This window comes from Pleurodeles waltl, chromosome 1_1 (genome assembly GCF_031143425.1).
Source record: "Pleurodeles waltl isolate 20211129_DDA chromosome 1_1, aPleWal1.hap1.20221129, whole genome shotgun sequence".
NCBI classification, from domain to species: Eukaryota; Metazoa; Chordata; class Amphibia; order Caudata; family Salamandridae; genus Pleurodeles; species Pleurodeles waltl.
This window is the reverse complement of record NC_090436.1, coordinates 20784737-20808312: the sequence shown is the minus strand read 5'-3', so window position 1 is coordinate 20808312 and position 23576 is coordinate 20784737. Positions and strand designations below refer to the sequence as shown.

At 47.1% G+C, this 23576-nt stretch overlaps 1 protein-coding gene across 1 annotated transcript in view; it reads left to right on the top strand.

Annotated features, from left to right (window-relative positions):
• Window positions 1-23576, top strand: part of LOC138255404 (dedicator of cytokinesis protein 2-like) — a 1984107-nt gene that overhangs the window by 229890 nt on the left and 1730641 nt on the right. Inside the window, exons 7-8 of the mRNA XM_069205837.1 lie at window positions 4006-4141; window positions 8616-8770. Coding sequence (XP_069061938.1) covers window positions 4006-4141; window positions 8616-8770 — 291 coding nt within the window. The remainder of the gene's footprint in view (window positions 1-4005; window positions 4142-8615; window positions 8771-23576) is intronic.

The following is a 23576-nucleotide window of genomic DNA, read 5'->3' as shown; positions in this document are numbered from 1 at the left end:
AGCCTCCATTATTCAGGGTCCAGGGTTTAACAAATGTCATCTGCTGTTCTTGGAGTGAGGTTGGGGCCACGGGTAGTGTCCGTTGAGTCGGAGTTTAACTCTAGGTCAGGATCTACTTCTGATTGCCCAGATAGAGAAGTCGGTGACGCATTGGCAAAACGCATCGTAGACTGTAGCAGTAGCGATCGTTCAACTCGCGATTGTTCAGGGGATGGTTTGTTGTCTTGTTTACTGCGAGGCTTACGTTTATTCCTCGGGGGAAGGCTTTTGTCCTTAGAGGGTAGTGGGTCAGCTAGGCCTTTTGCATGGAGCCAGGTCCATGCGTCTTCAGGAGTAGTGAAAAATAGAGTGCGAGTGTTGTCTTGTATACGGAGTTTAGCGGGGAACAGCAAGGAGTATTTAATATTGTGTTCTCTTAGATGCTCTTTGATCCGGTAGAATGAGTTTTTTTTTTTTTGTACCTCTACTGTGAAATCCGGATAGGCGGTTATTTGTGTGCTCTCAAAGTGTATTGGGCCTATTTTTCGAAATAATTGTAGTATAAGGTCTCTGTCACGGTAGTTCAGTAGTTTTGCTATGAGGGGACGTGGATAAGCACCCGGTGGAGGGGGTCTGCCCGGGACCCTGTGGGCGCGTTCTATTGAGAAAAACTTTGGAACGTTGTTTTTCAGCACCGATTCAATCAGCCATTGTTCGATAAAGAGTTCTGTATTTGGGCCTTCGGCGCGTTCCGGAAGTCCCACGAACCGGATGTTATTTCGGCGCAATCTACCTTCGGATTCTTCGGCTCTGCGTTTAAGTGTCTCAACTTCAGCTGTTATAGCACTTAGTCGGGATTTAACCTCAAGCATAGATGGTGTGAGGTGCAACGTGTCTTTTTCAAGCTCAGAGACCTTTTCTGCTAGTGCCTGTTGGTCCGCGCGAAGCAAGTTAACATCTTCTGTGATTGAGCCAATCTTCGCTTCCAGCGTTGTTTTAGTATCAAGTATGGCTTGCAGCACTTTTTCGAACTGTGTTGAGTGCGTTTGTAGTGTCGCTTCCATTTTCTGCAGGGTTTGGCATGTGTCTGTAGCCCCGGATGTTAGAGGCGGTTTAATAGGGTCCATGGTTTCTGGGGGCACACGCGGGATCTTTGGTTTTCCCATCAGGTAGTTCCCGCTCAGTTTTATTGCTGCTCTCTGAATTCAGTGTTGTGTTGTCTAATTTTATCACATTGGCAAAGTGCTACGGCGCCAGCGGCACATCCCATATGGTGTATAGAGGTCTAACTGCAACACGGTGCCTGAGGGTGTCAGGCGGCCTCCCGTTTTCCCACTGCGTACACGCCAGTAGGCGCCACCTAGGTCAGTTGCTTCTGTAGTTTATTTACTCCTGCGTTCCTGTTGATTTTTGTGTTGATGTGGCATCAGCTTTTCACGTGCCCTTAGACTAGGCACTTCTACTCCTTGTTTGCCCCCACCATGATGATCCGACGTATTCCCGCGTGGGCGCAACCCCCTATGTCTGTATCACGTTGTTTTAGCCCTCTAAAATCTGTATTCACTTTTATCTGGTGGCCTTTCAGGTATGGACTTGGCTAACTAAGGGTCCACGTGAACTCCGAAAGGGCACAGGGGTCCCTCGGAGCACCCAGCTCGGCACCCAGGTGCCCTATGATCGCAGCCACGTTGGGGCAGGGTCATCTAGGCTCGGTGCCCCCAAGGATAATCCTCCACTCACCGCCCATAGGGAGCTCCGTCGTTCTGCACGATCGCGGCTCAGTTCTTCAGCGCTCGCAGCGCTCGGGCGTCTCCCAGCGCGATCGTGCGGCGTAAGATGGCGCCCCGAGCGTCCCTCGGATCGGGCGCAAGCCGGGCGCCCCAAGCAGCTCCCCCGGCTCTCCGCCCGCCGCCGCCTCCGTCACGTTGGTTCCGCTGCTGGGGGGGGATGATTCTCACCCCCGCAGCGGGTCAAAGCGTCTTTTGACAGGATCCTTATTGTATGCCGGGTCGGAGCTGCGGATTATGCGTCTGACCCGGTCGCCATCTTGGACACGCCCCGATCCTCTTCAACTTGTACCTGCAACTGTTGTGCTACGTCCTTGACAGCTACAACCTTGGCTACAACACACTCAGTGGACAGACCACAACTGCCCAAAACATCAAATACAAGGCCCTACTCCCATGAACAGTATATAGCTTGGGGACTCACGGCCACATGTACGAAAAAATGTGCCTGTGATTCCCTAAATGCAAATTTTTGCGATTTGCAATTAAGAAATCGCAAAGAGCGATGGAGTAATGTGTCCCGAGCACCATTAGCGATTCCCAGTAAGTCACAGATGGACCTACTTCATCAATATTCATGAGGTAAGTCTCGATTTGCGACCCATTATGACTTGTCAAATAGCATAAGGAGGTGGCCTGCTGGGGTCAGCAGACCACCGTGTCTGTGATTGCTTATCAAATAAAACATTTAATTTTTGTGAAATGCAGCCCATTTTCCTTAAAGGAAAACGGGTTCAAAAAGAAAAAGGAAAAGTTTTTAATTTTATTTTTTAAGAGTAGACAGTGGTCTGTGGGACCACTGCATGCTCTTAAAAAAATGTTGTCTCCCACATTCACAAAGGGGAAGGGGTCCTTTTAGGGGTCCTTCCCATTCGCAAAGGGGTTACCACCAATTTTGAGTTGATGCTAACCTATGATTGTTTTGCTACCGCATTTCGGTCACAAAACATTCTTACATCCCACTGCGAGTCGCTATTAAGAAGAGTTGCCCTGAACACGCCCCTTCCTAATACTGAATCTCAAAACATAAATTGCGATTCAGTAACAAGGTCCCAAATCAAAATTTGGATTTTGTACATCCCAAAAGGCATTTTTCCAGTCGCAAATTGGTTGATTCCGCAAATTGGCCCGTTTGCGACTGGAAAAAAGCTTTGTACGTGTGGCCCTCAGTTCCAAATATAAATAGGAAAAATTAACCCCTACTTACTCGTTGAGTAGTAGCTACACCCGGAGTCTTGCACTTAATTTAGTGTGATTTGAGTTAGAAAAAGTCGCCCTGTCCCTAATCCGCCAATAAGGTACGTAATACAAGAATCACGTGACACAAACTTTCCTTCGAAGCTCAACCTACTGTCATCACTGCAAAGTTTTATATTGTGTGTGCTGTCTTTCATGATATCCTCTCTCAGCTGTATCACCCTCTGGATGCCCTTCCTCCTGTCAGTGGCCATGTCTCGTATAGATTAATACTACAGTTTGTAACCAAAGCTTTCTAGCAAGATGTCTAACTTAGAGCAACATCTACTCATTGGCTCAATACCAGCATGGTGGACCTCCCCGAGAGCCCCACTCTGACCCATTCATATACTTACATACATATACACATACATACGTATGTGCTTACACATGCATCATAGTAACTTGGGATTCACTTTTGAGATGATAAACCAGATAAATGATACAACTATTATAACTGTAAAGAAAAATGCAAAGCAGGGTGCATGTCCCCCTAAGCTGCACAAATTACAGCAGTGCTTTGAAGGAGTATACGGTGTGTGTTTAGTCCATGGCTGCCACTGAATTGTTTCTGTCAGAGTTTCTGTCTAGCACCCACAAGCTAGACCATGGCCCTGATTTAAATCTTGGTGGACAAGTTACTTCCTTATATCCTAAGGGATTTATATTTTGGCGGACAGGAAGTCCGTCTCCGTGGTGACAGAGTAACTTGTCCGCCAAGATCTAAATCAAGCCCTATGTTTTCAACGCAGCTATCTGGTACGGCTGCCTGGCTGGTGGACTCCGCTTAGTAGAAGGACGTTTGTGAGATGATCATTGCATTACCTTTCTGAAGATTGAACCTGGGTGTGTGAGTCTTGATGATAAGGTACCGATGTCCCTGATTGCCCATGTCCCTCATCAGCTCAGAGGCAGAACTGGGAGCTTCTTCTGCTTACCTGCCTGCTAGTGCCCATCTGATGGAGAGATATTCTGACTCCAGAATGATCTTCTTTTTCTGCAGGATCCTGGAGCTCGATTTGGTGGTTCGAGATGAAAACGGTAACATCTTAGACCCGGACAGAACCAGCATCATCCACCTCTTTCAGGCGCACAAGAAAGCCACGCAGCTGATTACTGACCGTATCCGTGAGGAGTCCGTAAGTACAGCAATAATGCATCATGGTCCACACTCTTGCACCTTCTACTGACCTCTGTTGAAAGCCTGATCCCTTTTGAATGTATCTCTGATCACAGAGATGTGCGTAGGTTCGTTTGGCAGATGGTTGGAAAATATTCCAGTTCAACAGCAATATTATATCTTAAGCGGACAACAGACCAGTCAGATAGATCCGGTTTGTGTTAATCTCATTGGATGGCAAAGGTGACGTGTTCACTATTGAGATTCTTCCTATGGTGAGAGCTTCTACCATGCATTACACGTCTTCACACATCTGCGTTTCTAATATAGTTATATTCCGTATGAATCATCGCCATTGCACCTTGTGAAGCTGTGATGGTCCATCCATCCTTGCGCCAGGCTGCACCAGTACAATTTATCGCTGTGGAGCTGCATCTGATCAGTGCTCTTTCATAGAGCCCTAATTCATCGTCTACCAAACATATTCAGTTGGCTTCATCTAAATAGTCCATTACCATTGGCAGACACACTATATTGAGTTATCTCTATAGAGTTCCAATTCATCAACGATCAAACTCATTGAGTCGGCTTGATCTAAAAAAATCCATCGCCATTGAGATCCCAATTACATCAAGGCATTTCCAGAGAGTAGGAATTCATCGAGTCAGCTTTACTTAAAAAGTCCTGTACCATCAAGAACTCCACTACATCGAGTCATCTCCATGGAGTCGCATTTAATTGATTACCAAACTCATCGAGTCAGCTTCATTTAAAAAGTCCGTTACCATCAAGAGCACCACAACATCCAGTTATCTCCATAAAGTCCTTATGCATCGTAAACCAACCTCACTGATTCGGCTTCATCTAAAAAGTCCATCACCATCGAGAACCCAATTACATTGAAGCATTTCCATAGAGTACCTATTCTTCAACTACTAAATCATTGAGTCAGCTTCACTTAAAAATCCCAGTACCATGAAAAGCTGCCCTACATTGAGTCATCTCCATAGAGTCCCAATTCATTGACTACCAACCTCATTGAGTCGGCTTCATTTAAAAAGTCCATTACTATTGAGAGCCCCACAACATCGAGTTATCTCCATAGAGTCCTATTGCTTTGACTACCAAATCATCAAATCAGCTTTAATTAAAAAGTCTATTACCATCAAGAGCCCCACTACATCGAGTCATCTCCAGATTTCCAATTCATTGACTACCAAATCACTGAGTCAGCTTCATTTAAAAAGTTGATTACCACTGAGAGCTCAACCACATCGAGTCATTTTCAGATTCCCATTACTTTGACTACCAGATCATTTAGTACACTTCATTAAAAATGTTGATTACCATTGAGAGCCCCACTACATCGAGTCAACGCCATAGAGTCCATATGCATCACAGACTAAACTGTTCGAGTCAGCTTCATCTAAAAGGTCCATTACCACAGAGAGCCCCACAATTTTGAGTCATCTCCATAGAGTTCTTACGCATCGAAGACCAAACTCATTGAGCCGGCTTCATCAAAAAAGTCCATTACCATTGAGAGCCCCACTACATCGAGTCAACACCATAGAGTCCATATGCATCATAGACTAAACTCATCGAATCAGCTTCATCTAAAAAGTCCATTATCACGGAGAGCCCCACAATTTTGAGTCATCTCCATAGAGTTCTTACGCATCAAAGACCAAACTCATTGAGTCGGCTTCATCTAAAAAGTCCATTACCATTGAGAGCCCCACTACATCGAGTCAACGCCATAGAGTCACAATTCATCTACGTCCTGAAAAAAAAAAGGAAAGTACAGATGCACAACGTTTCTCTTAGTGTAAAAAATAATAGGCAATATTTTTGTTTACCACAAATTAGTCTCATGCAACTACTATCCCTACTGCATACCAAAGAGCCTCTACTAGTCACTATTACTGTACTTAATGCTGCTATTGTGGCTTCTTTGGATAGCCTTTCTAGTAGCGCTAATTGTACTATTATAGTGCTTCTACTAGCCCAGGTACTACCACTAGCAGTAGTACCACTAGTATTACTAGTAATACTATTCAGCATACAACTATGAGTACTTACACTGGTATTACGACTGCCAGAAACATTACAGGTCAAACATCTTTTACAACCACTTCTACAAGTCCGTCTTCTCTCAGAAGTAGTATTCAAACTATTCTACTAGTGGATTAATAGTACAGGCCTACTTGTGCTTCCTTTAGTATTACAATGACCATCAGCACTAAACACTACGGGGCAAATTTATGAGAACCATGCACCGATAGAGCCTTTTTTTGACGCTCCGGGGCGCAGACTGCTGGACCATACCTATGAGGCCACGCAGCGCTACTTTGCATGGCTTTGAATGGCTTCATATTTCTGAAGTGAGGCACTGCGTTGCCTTGCTCTGCGTCAAGGAGGTGTTCCACGGGCGTTGTGCTTCCCATGCAACATCCATGGATTTTGACGCTGTCCCACATAGAAAGAGGAGAACACCTCTCAGGGTCGTTTCTGTGCAGGAAGGTGCCCCTCCCTGCATAAAAACAACCCTGCATCAATGCAGGCATCTTTGCACCACGGTGCAAGGGTACCTTCCTTGGCACTAAGTAGCAAATTGTGCACCGATGCAGGTGCACCATGGTGCAAGGGTGCCAGCCTTGACACTAGTAGCAAATTGTGCACTGATGCAGAGACAAAGACAGGAATGTGCCGTATTGCATAAACACAGGGCATTGCTGCCCTTTCCCTTTGGCGTAGGGCAGCGCGGCAAGATGACTTGTGATGCTGCCGTATGCCAATTCCCCATGAGTATGCCCCCTAGTTCTCACTCCACCTCTGTTTTCACTAGTACTTCCAGCACTTGGAACGGTAAACGTACCATGACCTGTCCACAGAAGGTACCCATGCGTTCCATGACCATACTCCATCCGTTCTTCTCTTTCATCTCTTTTGATTCGCAAAGGGTGTGCGTGGGATGCAAAGCTCTGTGAAACTTACATGCAAAATTTATGTTCATTAATTCTGAGTGTGACCTGTTGACCATGAATGAATGAATAGAGAGCTTGTATAGTGGAAATAGAGACCTCAGCAAGAGGTATCTTAGGCCCATCTGTACAAAGATTCCCATTTGTGATTCCTAAATTGCGAATCATAAGGAATTGCAATTTGGGAATCGCAAATAGGAATGTACCAAAATTGTGATTTCCTTATCGGGATTTCCATGGAGTTGCAATTGGAATTAGGAAAACGCAAATTTGGAAATGCAAAACCATTCGTACCTACGGACCTAAGGCCCCCCTTAAATGTGGAGAAAAAGAAAGTGGTGCCCGTGTAAAGGGCTCCTATGCCCTCGGGTGAGTGTGCGCTCTATGGCACTGCACAACATGCATTTTGGGTGCCTTTTTTCAAAATTGCACCTGGTTACCGTAGAATTGGATTCAATAGTAATAGCGTTTCCTAAATGCCCATTTCATTCACATTTGAGAAATGCTATGTTCATGCCGTTTGGATATCCGAATAGGAAATCCCTATTTGAATTTTCTTATTTAGGTAATCGCAAAGTACGAGGTAGAAATCACAATTTGTGACTACATTTCTAGCTTTTGTACACGAGAAAAGGCACTTTTGCATTTCTTAACGGCCCAAAAGTGCGATTTGGTCTGTTTATAAATGCAAAAAGCTTTTGTAGATTTGTGCCTTAGAGATGAGCGTATCCTTGTAGTCACACAGGTGTCAGGACTGAATGTTGTGATCCCTCTGGATTCAAGGACACCAACCTCAGTTGAGGCATCATGAGAGTGACTTACTGCACCTTGGTGATGGGTCCCTTTATGGGTCAGCGATGACCAAATGTCATGATGTAGGCTGTGCCCTATCTCATACCAATTGATTGAATACTTCAAATTTGAGAATTTCACTTCACACCCAATATAAACCACAAAATCACATTACGAAAAGCAAGGGTAAGTTCTTGCTTTTGGTGCACTTCCACAGTTAGGCGTGGGGATGTAAATTGGCCACCAGCAAATCTTTGTGTGTGTTCTTCATACCTGGACCCCATTATGCACATGCGCACTTCATACCTGGACCCCATAAGACACATCTGCATCCCTCTCGAATAGGTGTATTCATATGGTCATTGTTTTTCCCTAAGGAAAAGCATGTGACGCAAGTCCTCATATGGAGTATATGTGATACTGCACTTATATATCATGCTGTGTCTTGAACAAACTTTCCGCGTAGATAATCTTGGAATTCTACTGATAGTATCACAAGTAGATCTCAAGAATGAGGCAGATAGCATCATTTTGGGATAAGTGCAGAGAAGGTGCATATTAAGAATCCAACAACTCGCATATGTCTTTGTGATATGATCCGGTGACGCGCTTCGTGGCGATAAAAGCCGATAACGAGCACCTTTGGCGCAGCGCGAAACATGCAATCTCAGAGATAAAATGTCCAATTTATTCTGTCTTTTTCTCTCCTGCACTTAGTACAACAAGCAGAGTGAATTCAGCCAGATGAGCCGCTTTGCACAGTCGCCTACACACAGCATTTACCTATGCGTCAGAAACTTTGTGTGCAAAATCGGCGAGGAGGCGGAGCTCTTGATGGCGCTCTATGACCCCAACAAGCAGAAAATGATCAGGTAAGAAAGGGAGCTCCATGGAAAGAGTGGGTGTTCAATCTTAGGGGCATATTTACAAGAAAGTGTTGCATCATAGATGATGCACCAATTTTCTCACATCCCTTTGCACCCCCCCTAATGACACCATGTGTGCGCCGTATTTACAATACAGCGCACCATGGCACACGTTAGGACAATCAAAAAATGTGATGCTATTGTGGCACAAGGGGCTTGTGAATATATGTCCCTTCATTTGTCTGGGCTGGCAATATGCTAGACTGAAACGAAATGAAGATTTAGATAGCACGGCTTATCACCGGTGAGGGTCTCAAGGCGCTTTCCACTGGCACGGGGAGATCAAGTAATTTGCCCAAAATCACAGGACGTTGTGCCAACGCCAATGATCGAACCCAGATCTCTGGCTCCCGAGGCAGTCGCTCTGACCACTGAGCTACATCCTCTCTGAGAAGTATTGAACTTTTATTTAACTTCCTGCCCTGATTTTTCCTCCCTCCTTTCCTATCTTGATAAAAAAAAAACTCTCTATGTAAGAGACACAAAAAGGGGCTCTGAAGGCCAGGACAAGTTCCCTTATGCAAGATCCTAGAACTTGCATCCTCGGGGGGAACTGGGGGAGAAGAGAAAACGTGAAAACATTTAAAAACACTTACCTGATTCACCCCAGCCGCAGCGGCACTCTTCAGCCTCCACTGCAGGCACAGGCTCCCAGCTTTCCCTGTGGCCAATCTAAAAGCTGCTCTCATGCTGCTGGCAGCATGAGAGCAGCATTCAGATTGTCCAGAGCGTCCTGGCTTGGCGCTCCGAGGCAGACCGGGAGCCTCTGTCTGCTCTCTCCAACTCAGCAGCACAGTGCCGGGTTAAAGGGATCCAAGTGCTCATGTGTGTTTAGCCATCCTGAGGCAGCCAGCCAAACACACATGCGCTGTGTCTATGTCATGCCCCATGGCCCAGCCCCATTTACAATAAAGCAATAATAAACAAAGTTTATTATTGTTTTATTGTAAAAGTTTTGCAGCTGCTGCTGGCGAAGGGGGGGCGATGCTCCTCTGCCATACCGGAGGAGCCACCCCTGCTCGAATTACACCCATTTCTTTCATTGAATTTGATCCAATTTATCCACCCAGGTGTATTATCAAGCTTCAGTAAGTCCCTCCTTTTGGTTCTTCTTCAACCGCAAGAGACTGTAAGTTATTTGTCAACTACCTGGATTTAATCCTGAAACTGGACCTGAGGCACTGTACAAGTGTTTCATGATATGCCTTGCCTTGAATCCGCCTGGCAGCAGTATGTATTGATACCTTCAGAGCAGAAAGAAAGCAGAACGTGGGCAGCTAGTCCAAATAAAAATTCTATTGTTTGTCCTTGAAATTGCAGCTCTGTTTGCAGATCAGAAGGAAAGAAAGCCCCGATGTATCACAGCAACACTTGGTAGCAGTGTTTAATTTGAGCCTGTGGTTTCTGGTGCTTGGCACCGGGACTACATTTTCAACACCGGCACTTATGACAGCTGCCACATGGTGGCGCTGCTTGTGTAATTTGAAGATAAGCAGAAGAACAGTTGTTTATTATTTCAATATGCTTTTAAAGCAACTAATGAGTGGTACAAGCTCCAGTGGCCTCCTGACAAGGGCCCTGGTACTTATATTTTTTACAAATTAAGCACTGCTTGGGAGAGGTCAGTGCCTTTAGTTATGTTTCCCACAAGGTAGGCTTATATGTAGATAGGGATATGAATGATGCATCGAATTGTGCCCGCTCAATTTTCGCTCACTGATTCTCCCGAAGTGTGAAAGTGGTCGTCTTTCTCGCGCCATCGCTGAGCGCTCGTGCTCACCGCATTCACCTTGTGTCATATCCACGATGTCTTATGCTGAGCTTGACCTTGCTGTGCTGACTTCTCCTCTAGTTCCCATCCTTGGTGGAGCTCTGTCCTGATAGCCCCCGGGTACTGTGGCCCTTGTGGCCCGAGGCTGGACCAGTCTCTGTTTCACGGCATTAATGCTGAGGGGGAGGTTTGGTGCTTGGGCTGCTGACCCTTCCTGCCCCTTCCTGCCCCTACCTTTTGCCCCATTAGGGCCAGATGTATGGGGATTTGGTGCAGTGCAGAGTAGCAAGGTGCCTCGCTGCGCTGCCGTGCCTCAAATGGAAAGGGCAGGAATGCGCCATATCTATTGCATACACTGTATTCTTGTCCTTTCCCCTGCACTGGCGCCCGTTTGGCAGCCTAGCGACAACGCGGTGCAAGGGTGCCCGCGTTGCACACTGGATTGCTCTTAGGAGGCATTTGCCGCTTTCTATGTGTAATCCCGTATGCAGTACACATAGAAAGAGGAAAAATTAGGAAAAATAAAGATATTTCTTTTTGTAGCACCTTCCCTGGCAAGGCGTAAAGTTTTGGTGCACCCCCCAGGTTTACAAGATCTTGTAAATCTGGGAATGCGTCAAAATCCATGGGTGGTGTATGGGAACACCCACCAAAACGCCCATGCAATGCCTCCCTAACGCAGAGCACGGCAACACAGCAATTTGCTCTGCCTTGCCTTACTCCATATCAATGAGGATATTCAAAGCCACACAAAGTGGCTTTGTGTGGCCTCTTTGATATAGTTGAAAGGTATGAAACGCTATTATGTCACTAAGAGTGACGCAATTACGTTGCGAGCCTCTCATAAATATGCCGCTTAATGTGGATCTGCTCACTGCGACTTAAGAGGCCTTGTGCGGTGAGGAAGGGGAAGGCACGGACATCACATCTGCATGTCAGTGGGCAGTGGGGGGCCTGAGGTTTTATTTTATTTAATTTATTTTTGCAATTCTATTTAGCGCGGACTTGGCCCGAAGGCATCAGAATGCTTTACAACAACAGCGAGATATGTGGGTTACATCGAGTTCCAGTTACAGTAATTAAACTTGGATGTTTACATGGGTAGATGCATGCAGGAGTTACCACATGAGGCAAATACAGCAGTTGGTCAGCGGTCGTACACAGTTAATGCATCGATTGAGGTGGTGGGGTCACATAACCAAGGTAGCTCAGATCCTGGTGGAGAGAGGACCTAAGTCTGGTTGAGGGTGACTAACCAAGTTGTCCGTCGAATAGGAGCATCGTGAGGCCCTTTCTGAAGGTGATGAGGCAGCAGGTTAGGCGGATGGGACAGAGAGTTCCAGATTCTTGTGGCACTACCAGAGAGCGGCTGGTGAGCTTGAGGACTGAGGTCCGCACGTGTAAAGTGTAGCAAAATCACAAGCTTGCAGACAGATGAGGAGGCACCATTGGTGTGGCTTGTGGCATCCTGGTGAGGAGACCAGGGAAGGTCATATATATGTTACCATAAGAGGCCGCTCAGTAGATAGACACCGCTTGCTGCTTGTTGAGGGCGAATCAGGGTTTCCGCCCCCTCAGTGATGCTGTGTTTTTTTTTTACCCAGTCCCCTTCCCTCAAGTAAAAAAAATGACTTCCAGCTGTGCACTTTTATGAGCAACTATTACCCTAAAATTGTTTATATACCTGTTCAGTTCGATAGGGGGGGGGGCAATAGGCGATGCTGGTCACACCTGTTGATTATAAACCAGTAGCATTTGATGTAGCGTTCTTAAATCTGTGGCCCTGCTCAATTGTAGCCAGCAAAGGTCAGGGGGAGGAGTCTGGGAGGAGGCTATCCGTTTGACCACACCCACATTTTTGCCCTTACGTTTACTATTTAAGGAGCAGACCGGATATAGTGCTTCATTGTTCATGTATCTCCCATTGCTTTTAAATTTCTTCCTAAGAAATCACTTCACTGACCAGTAAAACAATATCTCTGTCTCAATCAAAAGGTAGAACATTAATACCTTGAGTAATATTTCACGATTCCCCGTAGCTAAATAAAAATTACATCTCACCCAAAAACTTTACTTCAGCTGGAGTCTCAGATCTAGAAGATCAAGTTGTCTACAAAATAAATAAAGACTACAGGCTTGATTTAGATCCTGGTGGAAGGAATACTCCACCGCAAAAGTTACCGACATCTTCTCTGCCATATTGCAATCCCCATAGGATATAGTGGGATTGTAATATGGCGGACGGGATATCCGTCACTTTGTGAAAGAGTAACCCCCTTCGCCAAGATCTAAATCCGGCCCTTTGTTGGATTACTTTAATAGCGCCCATTTGGTGGGTAATGTAATCAAGTCTCAATCTTGGTTCTTTTATTGAGAACTATCTAACAAATAATCAGGATGCTCATGAGATTTCCATAAGCGAACTCAAGACGTAGGAACGCCTATTGTCTTAGAAACCCGCCCACAGGCCGCTTGAATTCTTGCAAGTCAGACGATGGAACCAACAGATCCCACATACATGCTCTTCAGTCTGAAACTTCAGATGATCTAAGAAAATATCGAGGACAAATCAACTCTAACTAAAAAATAAATATTTCATTAGTTTCTATGAATGACATCCTTCCACAAGTGGGTGAGGACATAACAGGATCTGAAATACTAACAATAACCCAACCTGATGGTCCAGACCTTCCAGTCTATGGTGATTACCACAATATGTTTTTGCCTCAGTGGTGAAGCTGTTAATGAAACAGCTTACCCAACCCCATTTGCTAGAAACCTTAACTGCTGTTCTACTGATATAAATTTTTTGATGAACCAATAACTTGTGCATGCCCTTTGTTTCTCATGCTATTCAGAAGGAAGACAGGACCTTAAAAATTCATAAACAAAGCAAGAAACTAGGGCACATATTTATGGACGTTTGGCGCAGGGCAGTGCAGCAAATCACGTTGTATTTGAAGTTGGCAGTATGGGTGGCTTGTAGATTACAAGCCATATGTGAATTCTCTCATGGATGGCTTGTAGATTCCCTACAGTATGTGAAGGCAGTCTCATGGGTGGCTTGTAGCCATGGGTGGGCTTGTAGATCACCACTCATATGTGAAGTCAGTCTCCTGGATGGCTTGTAGATCGTCAGTCGTATGTGAAGTCAGTCACCTGGATGGCTTGTAGATCGTCAGTCGTATGTGAAGTCAGTCACCTGGATGGCTTGTAGATCATCAGTCATCTGTGAATTCAGTCTCCTGGATGGTTTGTAGCTCGCCAGATATATGTGAAGTTTGCCTCATGGATGGCTTGTAGCTCGCCAGATATATGTGAAGTCAGTCTCATGGATGGCTTGTAGATCCCCTACTGTATGTGAAGTCATTCTCAAGGATGGCTTGTAGATCCCCTACTGTATGTGACGTCAGTCTCATGGATGGCTTGTAGAGCGCCTGCTGTATGTGAAGTCGGTCTGATGGATGGCGTGTAGATCACCTGCTTTATGTGAACTCAGTCTCAAGGATGGCTTGTAGATAACCTGCTGTATGTGAAGTCAGTCTCAAGGATAGCTTGTAGATCTCCTACTGTATGTGAAGTTGGTCTCATGGATGGTGTTAGAAATTGTGTCTTTGTTTGTAGGCCCAAGCAAGGACCCTGTAAAGGAGAACCACCCTCAGTTAACCCCGGATCACCCCCTTGGTAGCTTGGCACAAGCAGGGAGGCTTCACTTCAGAAGCAAGGTGCAAAGAATTTGTACCAACACACACAGTAATACAGTGAACCACTACAAAATGACTCAACACAGGTTTAGAAAAATAGGTAATATGTATCTAAACAAAACAAGACAAAAATCCAACATACACAAGTCAAGATATAAATCTTCAAATGAATAAGAGTCTTAGGGGGTCATTCGACCCCGGCGGGCGGCGGGCGCCGCCCGCCGGGCGGAAACCGCCCAAACACCGCCCCGCGGTCAGATGACCGCGGGGGACATTCCGACTTTCCCGCTGGGCCGGCGGGCGATCTGCAAAGGATCGCCCGCCGGCCCAGCGGGAAAGCCCCAGCAAAGATGAAGCCGGCTCCGAATGGAGCCGGCGGATTTGCTGCGGTGCGACGGGTGCAGTGGCACCCGTCGCGATTTTCAGTGTCTGCCAAGCAGACACTGAAAATCTTTATGGGGCCCTGTTAGGGGGCCCCTGCACTGCCCATGCCAGTGGCATGGGCAGTGCAGGGGCCCCCAGGGGCCCCACGACACCCATTCCCGCCAGCCTGTTCCTGGCGGTGTAAACCGCCAGGAACAGGCTGGCGGGAAGGGGGTCGGAATCCCCAGCAGCGCCGCCATGGAGGATTCCTTTGGCCAGGGGAAAACCGGCGGGAAACCGCCGGTTCCCCTTTTCTGACCGCGGCTTTACCGCCGCAGTCAGAATTGGCCAGGAAGCACCGCCAGCCTGTTGGCGGAGCTTCCACGGTCCCCGGGCCGCCAGGGTCGGAATGACCCCCTTAATCCTTAGAAAACAGTGTAAATGCTATTGTCAGACAAAGTACCTGGTTAGCGTCAAAAATAAAGTCGCAAGGGCGAGTGTGCGCCGGAAAAGGGTAGTGATATGTCGATTCCTTACTCGCAAGTGAGGCCATTCGTTGTTTCTTTCTCCGGTCAGGTCACGATGCGTCTATTTTCTCTCTCGCAAGAGAGCGATGTGTCAATTTCCGAATGGGCACCTCGGATCCGCGCAGAGTCGGGTTGATTTGGACGTCCAGGGACGATGCGTGGAAAATCCAGTCACATGGTATCAGGAAACCGTGCTGTGTGGGGTTGCGTCGTATTTAGCCTCTGTTAGTGGGTGTTGCGCGTTGTTTCTCCAGCCTTTTTGCGTAGATCCTCCAGCCGTGACGCAGGTGGAGCGGTGATTTCAGCTGCGAAGCCGGCGGCACATCGTTTATCAGCCGTGTCTCGGAAGGTGTGTCATAGATTCATCCGCACGGTGGTCTGTGCGTGGATTTTCAGTACTTGTCTGCCAACTTCACCTTTCAAGGGCCCAGGAACTGGATAGGGCACCACTTGGCAGGGCAGGAGTCTCAGCAGAGAGTCCAGGTGCTGGCAGGGGAAGTCCTTGATGGCCCTGAGACTTTAACAACAGGAGGCAAGCTCAGTTCAAGCCCTTGGAGATTCTACTTAAGCAGGAATGCACAACAAAGTCCAATCTTTGTCCCCTTTCACAGGCAGAAGCAGCAATTGCAGGATAGCCCAACAAAGCACAGTCAGGGGCAGCACTTCTCCTCAGCTCTTCATCTCTTCTCCTTGGTAAAGGTTCCTCTTGAATCCAGAAGTGATCTCATTTTGAGGGGTTTGGGTGCTCTTCTTATACCCCTTTCTGACTTTGAAGTAGGCCTACTTCAAAGGAAAGTCTCTCTTGTTTGTGAGATCCCGCCTTGCCCAGGCCAGGCCCCAGACCCACACCAGGGGGTTGGAGACTGCATTGTGTGAGGACAGGCACAGCCCTTTCAGGTGTGAGTGACCAGTCCTCCCCTCCCTCCCAGCACAGATGGCTCATCAGGATATGCAGGCTACAACCCAGCTCCCTTTGTGTCACTGTCTAGAGAGAGGTACAAACAGCTCAACTGTCAAACTGACCCAGACAGGGAATCCACAAACAGGCAGAGTCACAGAATGGTTTAAGCAACAAATTGCCTAGTTTCTAAAAATGGCATTGTCAAACACATAGGGGGTCATTCCGACCCTGGCGGTCCATGACCGCCAGGGCCGGGGACCGCGGAAGCACCGCCAACAGGCTGGCGGTGCTTCCTGGGCCATTCTGACCGCGGCGGTAAAGCTGCGGTCAGAAAAGGGGAACCAGCGGTTTCCCGCCGGTTTTCCCCTGGCCCAGGGAATCCTCCATGGTAGCGCTGCTTGCAGCGCCGCCATGGGGATTCCGACCCCCTTCCCGCCACCCTGTTCCTGGCGGTTTTTACCGCCAGGAACAGGATGGCGGGAACGGGTGTCGTTGGGCCCCCTAACAGGGCCCCATAATGATTTTCAGTGTCTGCTTTGCAGACACTGAAAATCGCGACGGGTGCCACTGCACCCGTCGCACCCCAGCAACTCCGCCGGCTCCATTCGGAGCCGGCTTCATCGTTGCTGGGTCTTTCCCGCTGGGCCGGCGGGCGGCCTTTTGGCGGTTGCCCACCGGCCCAGCGGGAAAGCCAGAATAGCCGCCGCGGTCTTTTGACCGCGGTGCGGTCATTCGGCGGTTCCCGCCAGGCGGGCGGCTACTGCCGCCCGCCGCGGTTGGAATGACCGCCATAATCTCAAAACAAACTTCACTAAAAGATGTATTTTTGAAGTGTGAGTTCAGAGACCCCAAACTCCACATGTCCATTTACTCTTAAAGGGAACCTGTGCTTTAATAATATTTAAAGGCAGCCCCTATGTTAACCTATGACAGAGACAGGCCTTGCAACAGTGAAAACCGAATTTGGCAGTATTTCACTGTTAGGACATATAAAACACATTAGTATATGTCCTACCTTAAACATACACTGCACCCTGCCAATGGGGCTACCTAGGGCCTAACTTAGAGGTGCCTTACATGTAAGAAAAGGGAAGGTTTAGGCCTGGCAAGTGGGTACACTTGCCAAGTTGAATTAACAGTTAAAAACTGCACACACAGACAATGCAGTGGCAGGCCTGAGCCATGTTTACAGGGCTACTAATGTGGGTGGCACAACCAGTGCTCAGGCCCACTAGCAGTATTTGATTTACCATCCCTGGGCACCTCTAGTGCACTGTGCACTAGGCACTTACCAGTAAATCAAATATGCCAATCATGGAAAGCCAATTACACTTACATTTTACATATGAGCACTTGCACTTTAGCACTGGATAGCAGTGGTAAAGTGCCCAGAGTAACAAAAACAGCAAAAACAGAGTCCAGCACACATCAACAACCTGGGAAACAGAGGCAAAAAGTTAGGGGAGACCACACCAAGGATGCAAAGTCTAATGGATGGCTTGTAGGTCGCCTGCTGTATGTATAGTTAGTCTCATGGATGGTTTGTAGCTCACCAGATACATGTGAAATCGGCCTCATGATTGGCTTGTAGATCGTTAGTCGTATGTGAAGTCAGTCTCCTGGATGGTTTGTAGCTCGCCAGATATATGTGAATTCAGTCTGATGGATGGCTTGTAGATCACTACATATGTGAAGTCAGTCTCCTGGATGGAACTGTAGCAATTAGCTCAACACTAAAAAAAGAGGGAGCTTTGCCTATTGGCAGTATGTTTTCCATGGAAGGAAGATGGAAACCATAGGAATATGTATTGTTAGATTAGTATAGTCTTGTCAGATAAGAATTAGGTACATTTTTTGAACTTGGTTGAACTGACTTTAGAGGCCACACTTTGGAAAGACTCCCAGTCTCTGTGTGGAAGTCTAAAAGAAGAATGACATTAGGCAGGTTAGGTTTCTAAGGTATCTTATTATTCAGCAGCTGTGGGGAGCCGGGTCCCAGTATGGACCGGACTGGAACTACAGAAGTTGCTTGAGGTTTTTATGCATCATGGAGATATTACAGAGATATTGCACAAATAATACACAGCCAATGGGAAATTCCCCAGCGTAGCACTTTCCAAACATTTATCCAATCATTATTCTGTATTCAAAGAGGGTCCATTTATGGGCATTGTCGTGGTGACTCTCATTGTACCAATGAGTCTGCTGGATTCGAGCGGCAGCACCACCGGATTGCGGGGAACTGAGTCCAATCCCACGCCGTGCGACAACTGTTGGCTTAACCCTTCCTGCCAGCTAGCAGTACCTCACCAGTGCCCAAGAGTAAAGTTGATTTGTGGCCGTAATGCACATGGCATTCTAATTTCTCAGGGACATCGTCGTGGAACAGATCTTATCCTTTTCTCTTAGTTACATTTTTCTTGTACATGCAAAAACAAACAGAAGCAGGATTTGGTTCAATATATTTTATTGAACTAACTGCATACTAGAAGAGAAGGAATGTACTGCAATGATTAGGATAATGCAACATGTTAATAGCAGAGCGGTGACGAAAAGGGTGAAACATAGGATAATTCCCATCATAGTGTCACAATGCTAACTATAAGAAATCCTACCTATGCCGCCAAGGTACTACATTACAGCACAGCAGCGTTAGCCCTAATCCGCCCTTCAGGACCCCTGGGAAGACACCTTTCCCCATACCAGAATGTGGTAGTAGTGAAGAGGGTTGCTGGACTACCGAGAGTCCACAAAAAAGAGGAAACCCGATAACCCTAACCTGACCTGGGTTAAATAACAATATATTTGGGAGAGTCCTCTCCCAAGTAGGCGGAAAAGAGATCAAGGGCCAGATGTACGTACTACCTGAAATTGCGACTCGCAAATTGCGAGTCAGAGAGACTCGCAATTTGCGAGTCGCAATTCAGTATGCAGGATGGTGTCTCTGACACCATCTGCGACCCGCAAGGGGGTCGCAAAGGCCCACCTCATTAATATTAATGAGGTGGGTCGCAATTTGTGACCCCCTTGCAACTCGCAGCACTCACAGGGATGGTGGCTGTAGGAAAGTACCATCTTGCTTGGCATGTTACCCCCATATTTCACTGTATATATGTTGTTTTAGTTGTATGTGTCACTGGGACCCTGCCAGCCAGGGCCCCAGTGCTCATAAGTGTGCCCTGTATGTGTTACCTGTGTTATGACTAACTGTCTCACTGAGGCTCTGCTAATCAGAACCTCAGTGGTTATGCTCTCTCATTTCTTTCAAATTGTCACTAACAGGCTAGTGACCAATTTTACCAATTTATATTGGCTTACTGGAACACCCTTATAATTCCCTAGTATATGGTACTGAGGTACCTAGGGTATTGGGGTTCCAGGAGATCCCTATGGGCTGCAGCATTTCTTTTGCCACCCATAGGGAGCTCTGACAATTCTTACACAGGCCTGCCACTGCAGCCTGAGTGAAATAACGTCCACGTTATTTCACAGCCATTTACCACTGCACTTAAGTAACTTATAAGTCACCTATATATCTAACCTTCACCTGGTGAAGGTTGGGTGCTAAGTTACTTAGTGTGAGGGCACCCTGGCACTAGCCAAGGTGCCCCCACATTGTTCAGGGCCAATTCCCCGGACTTTGTGAGTGCGGGGACACCATTACACGCGTGCACTACATAAAGGTCACTACCTATATGTAGCTTCACAATGGTAACTCCGAATATGGCCATGTAACATGTCTATCATCATGGAATTACCCCCTCTATACCATCCTGGCATAGTTGGCACAATCCCATGATCCCAGTGGTCTGTAGCACAGACCCTGGTACTGCCAAACTGCCTTTCCCGGGGTTTCACTGCAGCTGCTGCTGCTGCCAACCCCTCAGACAGGCTTCTGCCCTCCTGGGGTCCAGCCAGGCCTGGCCCAGGATGGCAGAACAAAGGTCTTCCTCTGAGAGAGGGTGTTACACCCTCTCCCTTTAGAAAATGGTGTGAAGGCAGGGGAGGAGTAGCCTCCCCCAGCCACTGGAAATGCTTTCATGGGCACACATGGTGCCCATTTCTGCATAAGCCAGTCTACACCGGTTCAGGGACCCCTTAGCCCTGCTCTGGCGCGAAACTGGACAAAGGAAAGGGGAGTGACCACTCCCCTGACCTGCACCTCCCCTGGGAGGTGTCCAGAGCTCCTCCAGTGTACTCCAGACCTCTGCCATCTTGGAAACAGAGGTGCTGCTGGCACACTGGACTGCTCTGAGTGGCCAGTGCCATCAGGTGACGTCAGAGACTCCTTCTGATAGGCTCCTTCAGGTGTTGCTAGCCTATCCTCTCTCCTAGGTAGCCAAACCCTCTTTTCTGGCTATTTAGGGTCTCTGTCTCTTGGGATTCCTTAGATAACGAATGCAAGAGCTCATCCGAGTTCCTCTGCATCTCTCTCTTCACCTTCTGCCAAGGAATCGACTGCTGACCGCGCTGGAAGCCTGCAACACTGCAACAAAGTAGCAAAGACGACTACTGCAACTCTGTAATGCTGATCCTGCCGCCTTCTCGACTGTTTTCCTGGTGGTGCATGCTGTGGGGGTAGTCTGCCTCCTCTCTGCACTAGAAGCTCCGAAGAAATCTCCCGTGGGTCGACGGAATCGTCCCCCTGCAACCGCAGGCACCAAAGAACTGCATCACCAGTACCTTGGGTCTCCTCTCAGCATGACGAGCGAGGTCCCTTGAATCCAGCAACTCTGTCCAAGTGACTCCCACAGTCAAGTGACTCTTCAGTCCAAGTTTGGTGGAGGTAAGTCCTTGCCTCCCCACGCCAGACTGCATTGCTGGGAACCGCGACTTTTGCAGCTACTCCGGCCTCCGTGCACTTCCGGCGGAAATCCTTTGTGCACAGTCCAGCCTGGGTCCACGGCACTCTAACCTGCATTGCACCACCTCCTAAGTTGTCCTCCGGCGTCGTGGGACTCCTTTGTGCGACTTCGGGTGAGCACCGCTTCACGCATCCTTGTAGTGCCTGTTTCTGGCACTTTTGCGGGTGCTGCCTGCTGCTGAGAGAGCTCCTTGTCTTGCTCGACGCTCCCTCTGTCCCCAGACGCAATTGGCGACATCCTGGTCCCTCCTGGGCCACAGCAGCATCCAAAAACCCTAACCACACGATTTGCAGCTAGCAAGGCTTGTTGGCGGTCTTTCTTCAGGAAAACACTTCTGCACGACTTTCCACGGCGTGGGGGATCCGTCCTCCAAAGAGGAAGCTCCTAGCCCTTGTCGTTCCTGCAGAATCTTCAGCTTCTACTGTCCAGTAGCAGCTTCTTTGCACCCACAGCTGGCATTTCCTGGGCATCTGTCCATCTCCGACTTGCTTGTGACTTTTGGACTTGGTCCCCTTGTTCCACAGGTACCGTTGACTGGAAATCCATCGTTGTTGCATTGCTGATTTGTGTCTTTCCTGCAGAATTCCCCTATCACGACTTCTATGTCCTTTGGGGAACTTTAGTGCACTTTGCACTCACTTTTCAGGGTCTTGGGGTGGGCTATTTTTCTAACCCTTACTATTTTCTAATAGTCCCAGCGACCCTCTACGAGGTCACATAGGTTTGGGGTCCATTCGTGGTTCGCATTCCACTTTTGGAGTATATGGTTTGTGTTGCCCCTATCCCTATGTGTCCCCATTGCATCCTATTGTAACTATACATTGTTTGCACTGTTTTCTAATACTATTACTGCATATTTTGGTATTGTGTACATATATCTTGTGTATATTTGCTATCCTCATACTGAGGGTACTCACTGAAATACTTTTGGCATATTGTCATAAAAATAAAGTACCTTTATTTTTAGTATATCTGTGTATTGTGTTTTCTTATGATATTGTGCATATGACACTAGTGGTACTGTAGGAGCTTCACTCGTCTTCTAGTTCAGCCTAAGCTGCTCTGCTAAGCTACCATTATCTATCAGCCTAAGCTGCTAGACACCCTATACACTAATAAGGGATAACTGGGCCTGGTGCAAGGTGCAAGTACCCCTTGGTACTCACTACAAACCAGTCCAGCCTCCTACAGTGGCCTGCTGGAGACAGCAGACCACGATGTCTGTGACTGCTTTTAAATAAAGCAGTTTTTTTTTTTAATCCTTAAAGGAAAACAAGATGCATTACAAAACGAAAAAATGAAACGTTTTTGTTTTATTTTTTCAGAGCAGGCGGTGGTCTATAGGACCACCGCCTGCTTTGAAAAAATGTTTTTAATGCCATTCACAAAGGGGAAGGGGTCCCATGGGGACCCCTTCCCTTTTGCGAATGGGTTACCACCAGTGTGACACTGGTGGTAACTGCAATTGCTTTGCGACCGCATTCGCGGTCACAAAGCAATGCAGCATCACGCTGCGACTCGCAATTAGGAAGGGGAACACCCCTTCCTAATTGCGACGCGCGTTCCCGTTTTGCGAGTCGGTAACCAGGTTACCGACTCGCAAAACGGCGATTGGGCATCGCAATGTGCTTTTTGCATGTCGCAAATATCGAAATTCGCTGTTTGCGCCATGTAAAACGTTTGCTACATCTGGCCTTAAGTCTCAGCAGACAGCTCCAGTAAAGCAGCACCATGTGGTGGCAGTTTCAGGCTGGAACTTCCCTCTAACTTATGGGGGGCAGAGATGTTTTATAATAAAACAAGTGATGTTCTAAGAAATATGCCCTAGTATAAGAACACATATATTTTGGTGAAGTGGAAGGGAATGTTAAGTTCTATTTTGTACCAACAACAAGATCGTGTACAGCCTTGAGCAAGCACAGAGTGAAGATGTTGTGCTAAGAAATGAAAATAATTCCTAGGCAGAGCGAACAACAGATAAAGAAATAAAAACATCACTGCAAAATGAGGCACCTTGTAAAATAATAAAATTAATTACTAATAGGCTAAAGGGCACAAGCTGCAGGCCTATGGTTAAAATAACATGCCCATAAAACGATGCTAAGATAACCTCACAACAGAATCAAGCTAAAGCAAGCTAGCATGAGGCATAGCAACAGCTTATCTCATATATTTTTGACTTGGTGATTTCTCAGGGCCTTGTTGCTGTAGAAATTCTCCTACAGGTATGGTGTAATAGGCTAATGGTAAAAACTCAAGGCTCTGGAAAATTACAGAAACAGAACAAGCTGGCCATCAACTTTGACACACTCTGCAGACTCCTTCCATTGAGTGTCAAATAATGGATTCCACATTCCCTCCTCTGACGCTCAACAGTGTAAATTACTCTGTCTCTATTGCCGTGATTTCTTTTGCTTCTTCGTTAATCGTTGTGGACCGTTCTCCACTTAAGACTTGTCCTTGCATCCCTGCCTGTGGGACGTCGTAGATTCCATTCATCTCTATATATTGACCAATGGGATGCTTCAGATGACACAACTGGACAGTGATGGCAGAAAAACATTGAGGAACCACTGTCACCAGTATACAAAGGAGCACCAGTATCCACCAGCCAACCAATA